Source organism: Rhinolophus sinicus, chromosome 6, assembly GCF_057876585.1.
Source record: "Rhinolophus sinicus isolate RSI-liver-muscle chromosome 6, RSI-T2T, whole genome shotgun sequence".
Taxonomy (NCBI): domain Eukaryota; kingdom Metazoa; phylum Chordata; class Mammalia; order Chiroptera; family Rhinolophidae; genus Rhinolophus; species Rhinolophus sinicus.
In genome coordinates this window covers 43842501-43855425 of record NC_142506.1, presented here as the reverse complement: position 1 = coordinate 43855425, position 12925 = coordinate 43842501, and the positions used below count along the sequence as shown (strand labels likewise).

The 12925-nt window shown below is 43.2% G+C and overlaps 1 protein-coding gene across 16 annotated transcripts in view; it reads left to right on the top strand.

The window, feature by feature from the left end:
* TTC13 (tetratricopeptide repeat domain 13) overlaps window positions 1-12925 on the top strand; it is a 76712-nt gene that overhangs the window by 59921 nt on the left and 3866 nt on the right. For 9 of the 16 annotated variants that reach the window (XM_088799071.1, XM_088799066.1, XM_088799065.1 and 6 more), the window contains 6 exons: window positions 1920-2029; window positions 3338-3473; window positions 5460-5539; window positions 7560-7638; window positions 7786-7865; window positions 9426-9495. In XM_088799071.1, the coding sequence (XP_088655197.1) occupies window positions 1920-2029; window positions 3338-3473; window positions 5460-5539; window positions 7560-7638; window positions 7786-7865; window positions 9426-9495 (555 nt within the window). Of the gene's footprint in view, window positions 1-1919; window positions 2030-3337; window positions 3474-5459; window positions 5540-7559; window positions 7639-7785; window positions 7866-9425; window positions 10160-12925 lie in introns of those variants that run through there. The other 7 variants (XM_019757362.3, XM_019757359.3, XM_088799069.1 and 4 more) reach the window with 3 other exon arrangements.

Genomic DNA, 12925 nt, shown 5'->3' with positions numbered 1-12925 from the left:
GTTACCTGGTGTCACGGGTACAATGAACCACTATGTCATCATTGACGTGGCTTTCTGGAATGGTAAACCACGCTTAGTAAAGTTCCAAACAGTGTATAACACACTTTCCTCAATGTACATGCTTTTTGCATTCCTGGAAAGTTCAGTGTACATTAAAACTGTGTAACAAATTTTTACTGTATAAGTGTAAAAATCTGGTTCCAGGAAATTATTAAGTTATAAACAGATTCTTCACCTGCATGAAAGCCCAGTGGCATGGGAAGTCACGCATAATGTGTGACTGCCCTACGCTGTGCAGCGTCCAGGAGTCTTGGCCCCCACCTTCCTAATCCCTGCGGCCACCAGACTCTCCCATAAATTCCCCAGACGCCCCGCAGGGGGCACAGTGGCACCAGTGAGAGCTGCTGTCTCAGTGTTTAATCTGTAGCTTTCCTGTGGGTATTTTAGGCATTTGAATTTACTGTATTGAGCAGGATACAAAATCAGCGTAGGGAGATTTTAATATTATATGTATGTCCTTGTTTAAGACTTTTTAAAAAGAAAAGCATAATGGACCACAGTCATTCGGTGCAGCTGAGCGGGAGCATTGCCCGCCAGCTGCCCGCCTCCCTGTGTGGAGTCGCTGCCTGGCTGTGCTGTCTGCAAGTGACCCCCACTGCAGCACTGTACGCCTTGCTGTCCCCCACGATTAGGGATAAATTGGTATTTTTGAAGGCACGCATAGAAGTCTATAAAAAAGAACCTTGTGTTTAAAGTGCTCAGTGAAACATGGTGCCATGACAGCGTCCACTGAAATATGCAACATACTTCTAGTGAAAAACCAAGTTAAAATCTCCCTCAGCTCTCCTTGAGTCAGCTTATTAGCAAACAGTGTGGACTGGAGGTCATGAAGGCCTGGCCTTGTATCCCTACTCTGCCCTCTCGCTAACTGTCCAGACCTCGCCAGGCGGGTTTCCTCTGTGAGGTTGAGACCATGAGCGTTAAACGAGAATTGGCTAAGAGTAAGTTCACACACTGCTTCCTCTAGAAGTCCTTTCTTCCTGGAAGCTACCTCCCACCTGGTTCCCGCTGCTGGCTCTGCCCGCCTGTGCTGTCCAGTGCCGGTGCAGTCACCCCATGGTCCCCCAGACCTCAGTGGGCACCTGCTAGGCTCAGACAACCCCAGCATCTCATGGGAAGCATGACCACCTTGTTTGGTGGTTGCTTCTCTCATTCAAGTCTGTCAATCCTAAAAAAGAGTTGGCAACACTACATAACTGAATCTGGGGGAGCTTTTTCTGGAGTAGTGACAAAACCTGTTTATGGGCATTTTGGTTTTGTCAAAAATGTTTTCAACAGAATGCTGACATCCGAAACTGCCTTCATGCTCGTCACCCCTGAGGGTCATTCTTAGCTCTGTAATTCCCGTAGCCTCCTTCTCTGTGTTCTGCAGAGTTGGAGAGTATGTGCATGCATGCATGTGTGTGTGATGTGTGTGTGTGAAATTCTCTAGTTCGTGTATAATTCTGAATACTTTTTAGAAAAATTGGACTCCGCTTTGAAAGAGCACACATGAATACAAGGTGCTTTTCCGAGTTACAGGGTATTGGGGACAAGTCTTCTGCTAAGACCCCCAGTTGCTGCCCATGAGATAGCAGCAGAAGAACCCGGGAGAGAGCTCGTGGAGCCCAGCAGTGCTCCTGGCTGCTGAAGGGAGCCTGTGCGCCGCGTGCCCAAGCTCTCTGCTAGCCTCCCTTAGGCGCCACGCGGAGTGTAACGCAGGCAGCGGTGTCCTCGGTCACTAATGGCCGGCTGTCTTCATTAGGGACTTCTGGGACCCTTCCTAAAGGCGTGGAATTTAGAGTCAGCACTCAGAGTAGCCTTTGGGGGTTCGCGGTGACTTACACACCAGTAACGTGAATTTTCTTTTTCCCTGAAAGCAGTTTAACACTAAAACGAAGGATGGGTTCACCGTGAACACCAAAGTCCCGAGCCTCAGAGATCAAGGGAAGGAATATGACGGGTTCACCATCACGATTACAGGAGACAAGTACGTGAGCTTCCTGCGGGCGCCTGCAGGCGGGGGTCCGTGCCTGCGCTGCTGCCGGCCCGCCGCTGCCGGGTCCGCCACCCGGGCTCTCACGTGGTCCGGAAGGGAAAAGGACGACGGCCCCGTGTGTAGCTTTGCCCATTACTGTTTTCAGCGTGTCATTTGGAGTATTACACCACAGATACCTATTCTGGCGGTGCTAAATTGAGCACCTTTCTGGACATGAATGTAAGGTCTAATGTGGTTTGTGGAAAAGCGTCTTCAGAGTTCTTAGAGTTCATTGTGGGGAAGGCTTTTCCTCCGCTGTCTGTCTGTTTTACCCCATGCCTTGTCCTCTTGTCTGGGCCTCTAACCCGTCATGTAGACTCAGGCTGGGTGTCCGCTGCCGCCTCCTGGTGCCTTCCCAGGGCTCACTCCACTGGGCACTCCCCTGCCTCCAAAAATCACTCCAGTCCACACCTGCCGTTGCCTGTGGATACCGAAACCAGCGCCCCTGCCAAGCACTCGAGGCCTTCCAGAATGTGGGCTTGAACGATGGTGCCTGCTCTCACTGAACGTTTGCTCTGGGAGCCTGGCCTGCTTGTTCCCTGAGCTTACCTCCCACCTCCTGTCTCTGCGCCTGCCATTCCATCCTGATGTCCACAACCCAAGTTCAGAGCCTTTCTTCCAGGGAGCTTTTCCTGTTTTCTTCCGTGTCTTCTAACTTAGATCTGACCTCCTCGTGAACCGCGATGAACTGTGTTCTGGCCCTGAGATAGTCTCAGCTATTTGTGGCCTGGTTTCCACCTTCTTCCTCAATAAAGCAGCTGTGCTGTGTTCTTTACAAGGCCTAAGACTGCTCAGCATTTTGGCTGCTGGCGTTGTACAATACCTGTTACCTCGAATTTATATCCTCCAAAGAGCCTCGCATGGAGCTCAGCAGGCAGGAAACGCTTAAAACGAAAACAGAGTTCCTGAACTTTCTTTCGACACTTAGTTCTCTCCTGATCTCCGATCATAACAGTGTGGCTGTCTGATCAGATACTGACCAGCCATTTAAATGCATTCTTTTCTATGTGTGGTTTCCGCCTGTCTTCGCTTAAGCTCATATAATGAATACATGTAGTTAGACTGAGCAAATGTCCTATTTTGTGAAGAAATTGCATCCTTATGAACCATGCTTCATCTGTCTGTGGTTAGAAACGTGGCATCTGTCCTTAGGCATGTCCTCTGCCACATCAGCAGCTCTTTGCTTCACTTTTCACTTTCTGTGTTTGGCTATTTGAATTGTGTAACACATGCCTTTGACGCACGTTCTTGTAATTTTAGGATTGGCAATATATTATTTTCTGTGGAAACTCAAACCACAGAAGAAAGAACGCAGTTATATCACGCTGAAATAGATGCACTGTATAAAGATCTAACAGCGAAAGGGAAAATCCTCATCCTGTCATCAGAATTTGGGGTAAGCTTTGTTTCCATCTTATCCGTGCTTTCTGTGTTTCCTTTGTAAACTTGCAAAGCCTCTGCCTTTTCATTGGAATTATACCTTTTATGCTTAAATCAGCTTTAAGTGACCTATAAATATTTTTTAACACTCTTATAGAAACAATTCCCATATTTAGTAACTACAGTTCATGGAGGAGGGGAAATGATAAATTTATTATTTACTATATACAGAGGGTGCCAAAAAAAATGTATACACATTTTAAGGAAGGAAAAAACTGTATTAAAATTGTAACACTCGAGGCGGCCGATTAGCTCAGTTGGTTAGAGCGTAAGCTCTGAACAACAGGGTTGCTGGTTTGATTCTCACATGGGCCAGTGAACTGCGCTCTCCACAACTAGATCGAAGACAACAAGCTGCTGCTGAGCTTCCGGAGAGGCGGCCGGATGGCTCAGTTGGTTAGAACGCCAGCTCTCAACAACAAGGTTGCCGGTTCAATTCTCACATGGGATAGTGGGCTGTGACCCCTGTAACTAAAGATTGAAAACAGCGACTGGGCTTGGAGCTGAGCTGCGCCCTCCATAACTAGATTAGACTTGGAGCTGCACCCTCCACCACTAGGTTGAAGGGCAATGACTTGGAGCTGATGGGCTCTGGAGAAACACACTGTCCCCCAATATTCCCCAATAAAATTTTTAAAAAAATGGGTAGAAGTCTGCAAATGTATAGTATAGAAATAATTTTTTTAATTGTAATACTCAATATATACCGATAACAAAAGATGAATGCAAGTCATGTTTGACTTCTGCAATTACAAGAGGTGCTCAAAGTGGTTCCCATCAGCGTCCAGACACTTCTGATTATGGTGAACTACTGCTTGAGCAACGTTGACCAGTGTCCACATATATCACCGTGCATGCCATTTCAATTTCTTCCTGAAGTGCTGCCACGGTCACAAATGTGTGCAGTTGTTAGGCTGGAGGATCTGCTGCACACTCACACCTCCATTGTTGTTGTGCTACCACAACGTTCTCGAATTTCAAACACCAGTTCAAAATGGTCTTGCACCCCTCGAATGATGACTATGTTTCCGCCATTTTCTTTTACTGTCCTGCCTGTTGCATGGTGACACTAGTGTTCATTTGATTAACGCCATCTTTTGAGCAGACATCATACTACACATTGTAATTCAGTTCAACTTCGAAAAGTAATACATGGATAACATCTCATAAAATGTGTATACGTTTTTTTGGCACCCCAGTATTATCCTAAGTTTGGGCTCTGTCATGATTTAAATGGAAAATTTGGTCTGAATTGAAAATGGCCTGCACTGCACTTAGCAGCCTTCCCTGGTCCGTGACCCTTGCCCTCCATTGCGCACCCCAACTCAAGGGGCCCCCTTGGAGGCAGGGCCTAACATGTCACCTTGGTGGCTGCAGCTGCCTCTAAGACACGAGTGTGGTGGGCACTCCTGCGTCCTGGAGTGGATGCCTGTGGCCCAGAAGTCAACTCATTTCTCTTGCATTTAATCAGTTCTTACATATTTTTAAGCATCTAAGTTTTTACATATATTTGAGTATATTTATCACCTAAATCTCAGTGCAGAGCAGGGCTTATCAGAATCCTTTAGGGTAGAGAGGCTTGTAGAAAGCATATTCGATATTAATGAGTGCTTTGTTTTATTTTAATCTCAATATATATTTTGACATTACAAGTAACATTAAAGGAGACTGAGATTTTTATGTTTATTAGAAAAGTTGGCACTTTTAAAAACAGCTGGGAAAGTATTCCTCTAAACTGGACTGTGTGTATACCCTTTCATTAGAAAAAATGATGGAAAAGCGTATAAAATATTCAAGAATGTGAGAATTAGGTTCTTGTAGGAGAGGAATGAAATAATCCTGTTCCTGATATATATGATTCATATTTGTCTTGTCACCTAATAAAAACCTAGTTTGTAATCTAGGATTGAAGTTCATGAGCATGTGCTTTCTTTTTTTCTAGGAGGCTGATGCTGTTTGTAACTTAATCTTATCCTTAGTTTATTACTTTTATAATTTAATGCCACTCTCTCGAGGATCCAGGTGAGTGATACCCTATAATTCAAAAGTTTTTCCATTGAAAAGCATGTTTTTTGCTTATACTTCCTGTTGTGGATGTGGGTACAAAAGTAACCCAAACAATGATAGGAAGCCACGTTTTGGTTTTTCAAAGTCCCCCCAAAAAGTCTGTCCTTAATCTAGCACATCATCAGAGGAATTAAGAAAGATATTTCTAATGTAGTGTGCTTGCCTATTACAGGCTTGGGGGTCATTCATTCAACAAAGATGTATTGAAGGCCCACTGTGCGCAGGCATCATGCTCCCTGTATTTTAAGTTTCATGTTCACCCAGACTGTTACCCTGCCCTCTTCTCCCTGTTTCTCCAATTTCTGGCCATTTATTGACCTTCAGCCCTAATGTTTTATACTTCTGAATCATCAATCCTTCCATACTATTTTTATTATTGTGAAAAAAATTCTTTCTTCTTATGCATCCATCAGTTTTTTAGATATCATTAAAACAAGGGCGGTGTCTGTAGAATTTTCTTTCTATTCCCTTTTACCCGGTACTGTGTGCAGTAAATCCCATTGATGGCATATGCTATGTCTAGCACATATTTGAATTTAAGATTTTTTGGCTAAAATAATGTACTTGAATGTCATCTTTGATTAATACTTTAAAAGTAAAACTCTCCTAAATGTGGTAGCGAATATTGTTATAATATTAAAAAGGCATAGAAACAAAATAGGAGCATGAATATTGGAATACCAGGATAATTCCTGTTAGTTGTGTGCACCGAGTCCGTGGTGAGCCCCAGACCTGCACACACCACCTTTTGTGCAGCTCTTCCGCGGGCCTGTGCAGGCCCCCAGCTCATCCTCACAGCTCAGTGGCTCCTGTGTGACGTGCGATGGAAGGTCCAGCTGCAGTCCTCTCCGACTCAGGCCCTCGGTCCCTACTTCTCTTCAGTCCCTAAATCCTGTTGATTCTGCCTCCAAACCCTCTTTCTCTCTTCCTTATACTCATAGCTACTGCCTAGTTCAGACCCTAGTCACCTCCTGACACAAGCGTTCTAACTGGAGGCCCTGTTTCCAGGCTTTCCTCCCTCCCCTCTCTGTGCTCCAGTTCTGTAGACGTCTTGTCCTAAGTGCAGCGGCATCATGCACCGTGCCAGTCCCCACCCTGCCCTGGTTTACCTTGGGATGGGCACCTCCCTCCTTTATCGGCCCTACCTCTAACCTGTGGAACTTCTGAGGGTCCCCCTGTGGGCCCTCTCCTCACACCTTCGTGTCCCACACGTGCTTCCCTCCGTCCAGTGCATTTCCCAGCCTCCTGTGCTTCCTGTGACACAGCACTTGCCTCTGTGAGGTCTTCCCTGCCAGGCCACCCCAGGAATGACTCACTCTCTTTGGCGTCTGCCAGTGTGTGCTGTCATCTCCCCAGCCAGGCTGCTCCCTCTCAGAGGCCTTCGTTATCTGGGTCCAGGGCACCTCGCCTGGGGGCGCACAGTCTGTGTGTGATGGAGGTGTCAGAATCCAGAGTGAGTCTGTTCTGTGCCAGGAAGGAAACTGATGCAACATATTGGTTTTCAAACCAGTCTGGTAGTGCATTCTGGGCATGTGTTCTGCTTTTCTTTGGGGGCCAAAGTTTTTAGTGCGTCAATGGTAAGATTAATATGTTTGTATTTACAAAGTATGTTGTATATGCATTTTAAAGCCAAGCCTCATGAAGTTGTGAAACACATAAGCAGATACATTTCCTAATTCATTTCACAAGAATCAAAAAACCAAGTGGAAAGAAATGTCCTAATTAAAAGAAGCAGTTTTTTTCCTGAGAAAAAGAATATTCTTAGTCACTTTTTTTTAGAAATCAGTAAATATTTTTATTAGTAGTAAATTAGTAAACACTTTTTAAAGCAAAATAAAATATTCTTATGTTTAATGCCGAAAGAATTCATAAAAGAAATAAAATTTCACCTTATATGATGGGAAATCCAGGGTTAGCTCTAACATGGTAACTGTTTATAGATGGACTAATGTGTAATTGTTCTTTATTTAAATAGTGTGATAGCTTATTCGGTGATCGTGGGAGCGTTGATGGCAAGTGGAAAAGAAGTAGCAGGGAAAATTCCCAAAGGGAAGGTACGTTGGAACTGAAAGGGAAAACTGTTGGTTTTCTTTAAATTCCAATCAGGGGTTTTGGGGTTAAGATCCATGAGTTAAATAGATCTCAAAGTGAATTTTTCGACTTCTTATTTAATCACATTCCTAAATTTCTTTCTTTTACAGTTAGTTGACTTTGAAGCTATGACAGCCCCTGGTTCAGAGGCCTTTAGCAAAATAGCTAAAAGTTGGATGAACTTGAAAAGGTAACTACTTGATGGGGGTCAACAAGGATATTACAACTAAAGAGGGAGAAAAGAGACTTCCTGTTAATTTTGGAGCTATTTGAAACTGGAAGTGTACTCATTTCTTTGAGTTACTATTGTACAATAAATTTAATCAAAATTTTCAAAGTTAAAATTGTTGTGTGAGATGGCTTACAGGGTGAGTGTATGGATAGAAATGAATAATAAATAAAAAATAAGAAGCTAGTTTGTGAAAGTTGCAGATGTCGTATAGGTTGATGAAAAAGTAATTGCAGTTTAAAAGGTTAAAAATAATTGCAAAACCCACAATTACTTTTGCACCAACCTAATATTTATATAATCAGATAGTCATTTCTCTTGGCTAATTTGCCCTTTATCCCAAGCTCTTAGGTTCAATATGCAGGAGTAAACTAGGAAACTGTGAGTGAACTAAACCCATTTCAGACTTACTGTGTGTGTTAGCACTTTGTTCAGCTGCATTTTACTGCACTCTAGGTTCTGAGAAAGTGGTACTGGGTCCTAATTTAGGTGGAGAATACATGTGAGTCAGTAAACATTAAATGAAATGACCCCTGACGGATGCTGGGTGAGGAGTCTGGCAGACTCTGATCTTTCCTGGCTCTTGTTTCCAGAAGCACTTCAGAGGAATGTGCAAATTTGGGAAGAAACTAAGCTCACAGACATTATTAACTTTTATAGTTAATAAAGAGTAAGCACATTTCACTATTTGGCTTCATTTATTCTTGTTCCTTCTCCATGTTATTTTTTACATTATAACCACCAGTTTTACCTTTCACATCTATTTGACATAGCAACAGCTCCCAGAATTGCTGGGTAATTTGTACTGTGTTTAAAATGGAGAAATTCATGTCTGTAGTAGACTCTTGTTCAATCTGTAACTATACCATTAGCTTTGTAATGAAAACTTTTTCCAGTGTATTCCTCTTTTAGGTTTACTACTTTACACACATTTTAGTAACACAAACATAAGGTCAGAGATCTTGCTTCTGTTTTATAACATGATTTTACAGTGTTAATCTTTCAACAGTCCTCTAAGGAAAGAATAACAACACCTTACCTTGTGCCGTCACCATTTCACAGTGTACTTTGACGTGTGTTACCTCATTCCACACTCATGGTGACTCCGTCAGTTGCTACAGACAAGGCGAGTGGAGCCTAGAGAGGTGACTGAAGCTAATAAAGAGTGAGGCAGGACCCGAAACCTGTGTCTTCTGATTCCAAGACTGGCATGCACACCAGTGGGACATGGACGCCTAACAGTCATGTGTAAACCAGAGTTTAATTTTGTTTCTCAAAGACTCTGGTTTTACTTCTAAACAGCACATCAGATGAGTCTGCTGATACCCCAGTCCATTGCTTAGAAGGATCTGTTCTGTTCCTACCTCCTCCTTGCTTTTGTAATAATTGTCTGACATTATGTATCTATACAGGCTATTCCAAAGTGAGCATTATAATAGGAATAAATACAATATAAGTTTTGCCCTTGTTTTATAAAATTGTGCTACTATTCACACTTCTTCTTTGTGTTTTCTTTTTCAGTATTTCACCTTCTTATAAAACTCTTCCGTCAGTATCCGAGACGTTCCCAACGTTAAGATCGATGATCGAGGTGCTAAACACTGACTCCTCTCCACGCTGTCTTAAGAAACTCTAGTTACGCTGTGGTATTTACACAAGTAAAGGGCCGGACCTCTTGCTTCTTAAGTTATTTTTTAAAACATGGAATTATAAAGAAATTAGGTCCTTTATTACTTTTGATACCAATTTTTGATAGGAATTGAATACTTGAAATCATTTTCTTTACTTTCTGAACCATAACAGAAATCATGAAAGAGGGTTTTAGGGGGAAACAAGGTATAATGTCAGGGAGAGAAAATGTATGTATTTGCCAGTGGCCTGTTGGTTTCCACTTACAACATCATACAGCTCCTTACGCAAAAACAGTTTACTTAAAAAACCAAAAATTAGTAATTAAAAGGAACAAAACCAACAACAAAACAGGAGTGTTTTCATTCCTTTAAAGAACTGTGTATTTTCAAAGACTTTATTTTTATGCACATTGTGAGAGAGAGTCTTGTCTTCGTGTGTGGTTGTCCACTTTATTTGAACTATGAGAGACTCATGAGCCATCAGCGTGCCACAGAGCCCACAGCCAGGGACACTGCTGAATGACACAGACAGTTTTGGCTGAATTGTCAAACCGAGTTTTTTATTTTCTTTTTGTTAGAACAAATAAACGGGTGATTTCTCTAAATCACCAGTTTTTGACACTGGATTATGTACGTTTTTATTTTGTGAATTAGTTTCACTTTCAGGTATAAGAACATTCAGAAAATTACTGATTTTTTTTTTTTTTCAGACAGGGTAAATGTCCGTGAGTAAAATTGGTTCATTAAACTATTACCATTTACAAATCGTTTTCATTTTTCTTTGATTCTTGTTAAAGAGGTAAACTGTTTACCGCTCTCTCTTACTTAGTTCTTGTCTGTGTTTTGTAAGAGTAGTGCAGCATGCCTCAAGGTGTCTGCTGGTGGGGGTGTAATAACAATGGACGTTACTGATTATCTCCAAGGCTGGGTGGCCGTTTGATCAGGTGGGATTTGCCCTTTGGAAATATGCCATTCTGGGCCCTGACATGGGCTCCAAAACAGCTACCGAGATGTGGCTCGGGCTCTCATCTCATCTGAAGGAGAAGCGGAGAATAGCACTTTCTGCCATGATGGAAATGCTCTGTGTCTGCCCTGCAGACAGAGACAGTCCCCTCCATGCATCTGTGTCCGACAGAAATTAGAGTGGGAGCCTGTGCTTTTTAAGTAAGAGGCTAGGTTTTCAGTGGTTTCATGTAAAAATCACAGTTTGGTGGCAGCACAGGGAGACAAATGGGAGAGAAAGACAAATCTCCAGGAGCAGCTTGAGAAGTTTCCATCTATTACAGATTGCAGGGGTCTGGGGCTAGGCCAGGGGTCTGCATTTTCACCAGTACCCAGATGATTCACACACAGGTAGTCTAGGAACCATACCTGCGAAACATCAAACTAGGATGTCGTAAAAATTTACCTGGCTGCCCTGTTGGTTTTCCCCCTGAAATTGTGAAACCAAGGACATTCCTGAATAATATGTTAGTTTTGATTAGAACTGGGGTAGTCCTTTTTCCTTCAACCTGTGTACCATGAACATAAAAATCACTTTAGTTCTACAGTTTGCAAGTCCAAATTTGGTCAGTTCTAATAGTCCACAAAAGTTGGGTATGTGTACATATATGAAACTAATAATATTTATCTGAATATAATTTAGTTCACAAGCTCCAATTTCTACTGGTAATAGGTCATTTCACCTGTGCCAGTTCCAGGTGATTCAGACATTTCCAAGTTTCAAACAGGCCCCCTTTGCCTCCCAGGGGACACAGCCCGATTCCCTGAGCCATGCTGGTCGGCCCTGCCGAAGGTCAGCCCCATCCTGGCACAGCATCTTCTGCTGCTGGGTTCCTCGGCCTGGTGGGGACGCGCGGCAACAGCGAGACACCACCTGTTCTGTTGCCTCTTCCCAGGCTGCTGGCCTGTCAACACGGCAGGGCCTGCTGAGCTGCCCGGTCACTGCGGAGGCCCCCTGTCAACCGTCACCCGGTTCTCGGGCGCCAGGCCGCGCTTGGGCCTTCTCTGTGAGGCGTGCTGCCATCTTTTCCAGGAGGACCATAACCAGAGGCTTCCCTCTCCGGGGGGAGGGGCCCTTGTGACGCTCATTCATTCTGAGAACTTATAGTTGGCATTTTTCCAAGTGTTGTCCACTATCCGCTCATTTAATCCTCTCAGGAGCCCTGCGAGGTAAGCACTAGTGTTACCTCCACTTGGATGAGTCAGACGGGGTAGAGACTCACTCACCCGGCACAGCTCTGAATGCTTCCCCAGTGCTGGCCAGATAGAAGTAAGCGCTCAGTGAAGAGTGGGGTGTTGGGTGGGTGGAGACTGGCTCCAGCACCCTGGGCCTTAACCCGTAAGTGGACTTCCACTTCCTAAGTACTAAGTCAGCTGGACAAACGGAACCTGTGGGAAAGTAGACTGACTGCTCCAGCCATCTACCAGGCAGAAATGTGGCCATGTTACTAGAGGGTCCCCAGCAGTCATTTATCAGGGATTGTAAAACATTGGCTTGTTACTTAATGCAACTCTAGAGATGACAAGAATGAACAAATTTGTCAAAACTTATAACCTCAACTAAGAATTGTCACGTATTAGGATCAGAATTTTAAAAATTACATCTCTGTCCAGAGATAGATTCAGAATCAATAAATCATTGAATTAGTGGGTCTAGAAAAGATTTTACATGCAAACTCCTAAATTACCACTTTGGTGTAAAAATAATTTCTGAGGTGAATATAGCACCTTCTGCTTTGTGTAAATACACGTGTTAGCTATCCATCCCATTTCATGAAGGTTTAAAGTAACGTATAAAAATACACACACCAAAGAATAATATGAGTGGGGGAACCAGTTACTGCTATTAAAATGTATACTTGAGCATGTTTTATATACATGACTTTTAATGCTTATAGCACTTTAGAACATAAAGGCTTCTTAGATCATCTAGGCGAGCTCCTACAATTTGTAATAGAAGAAACCGGGACCTAAAGAGATGAGTAGAGTCCCAAGGTCGCACAGGTGGGGCTGACAGGACTGTGATGGGCCTCAGTTAACGAGGGCCATCATTGATCCTAGTGCACAAAAACTCCTGACAACTGCCCCCGCGGGCCTTCCTTTTTTCAGGCTAAATAGCCCCTTCCTCGTCATTCTTCTTGAAATGAAACATTCATGCATAAAAATCATAGTCCAGATGTGATCTGACTGGTGCAGAGTGTAAAGGAACTATCCTCTTTAAAAATTGCTTTATTGAACATACATACAAAAAACATACAAGTGTACACGTTGATAAACTGTCTCAAGCCAAAGCACCTTTATAACCAGCATCTAGATGATGAGAGAACATTACCAGCACCCAGGAGTTTATAGAAATACATGTATATATGTATACATAAATATGTATCA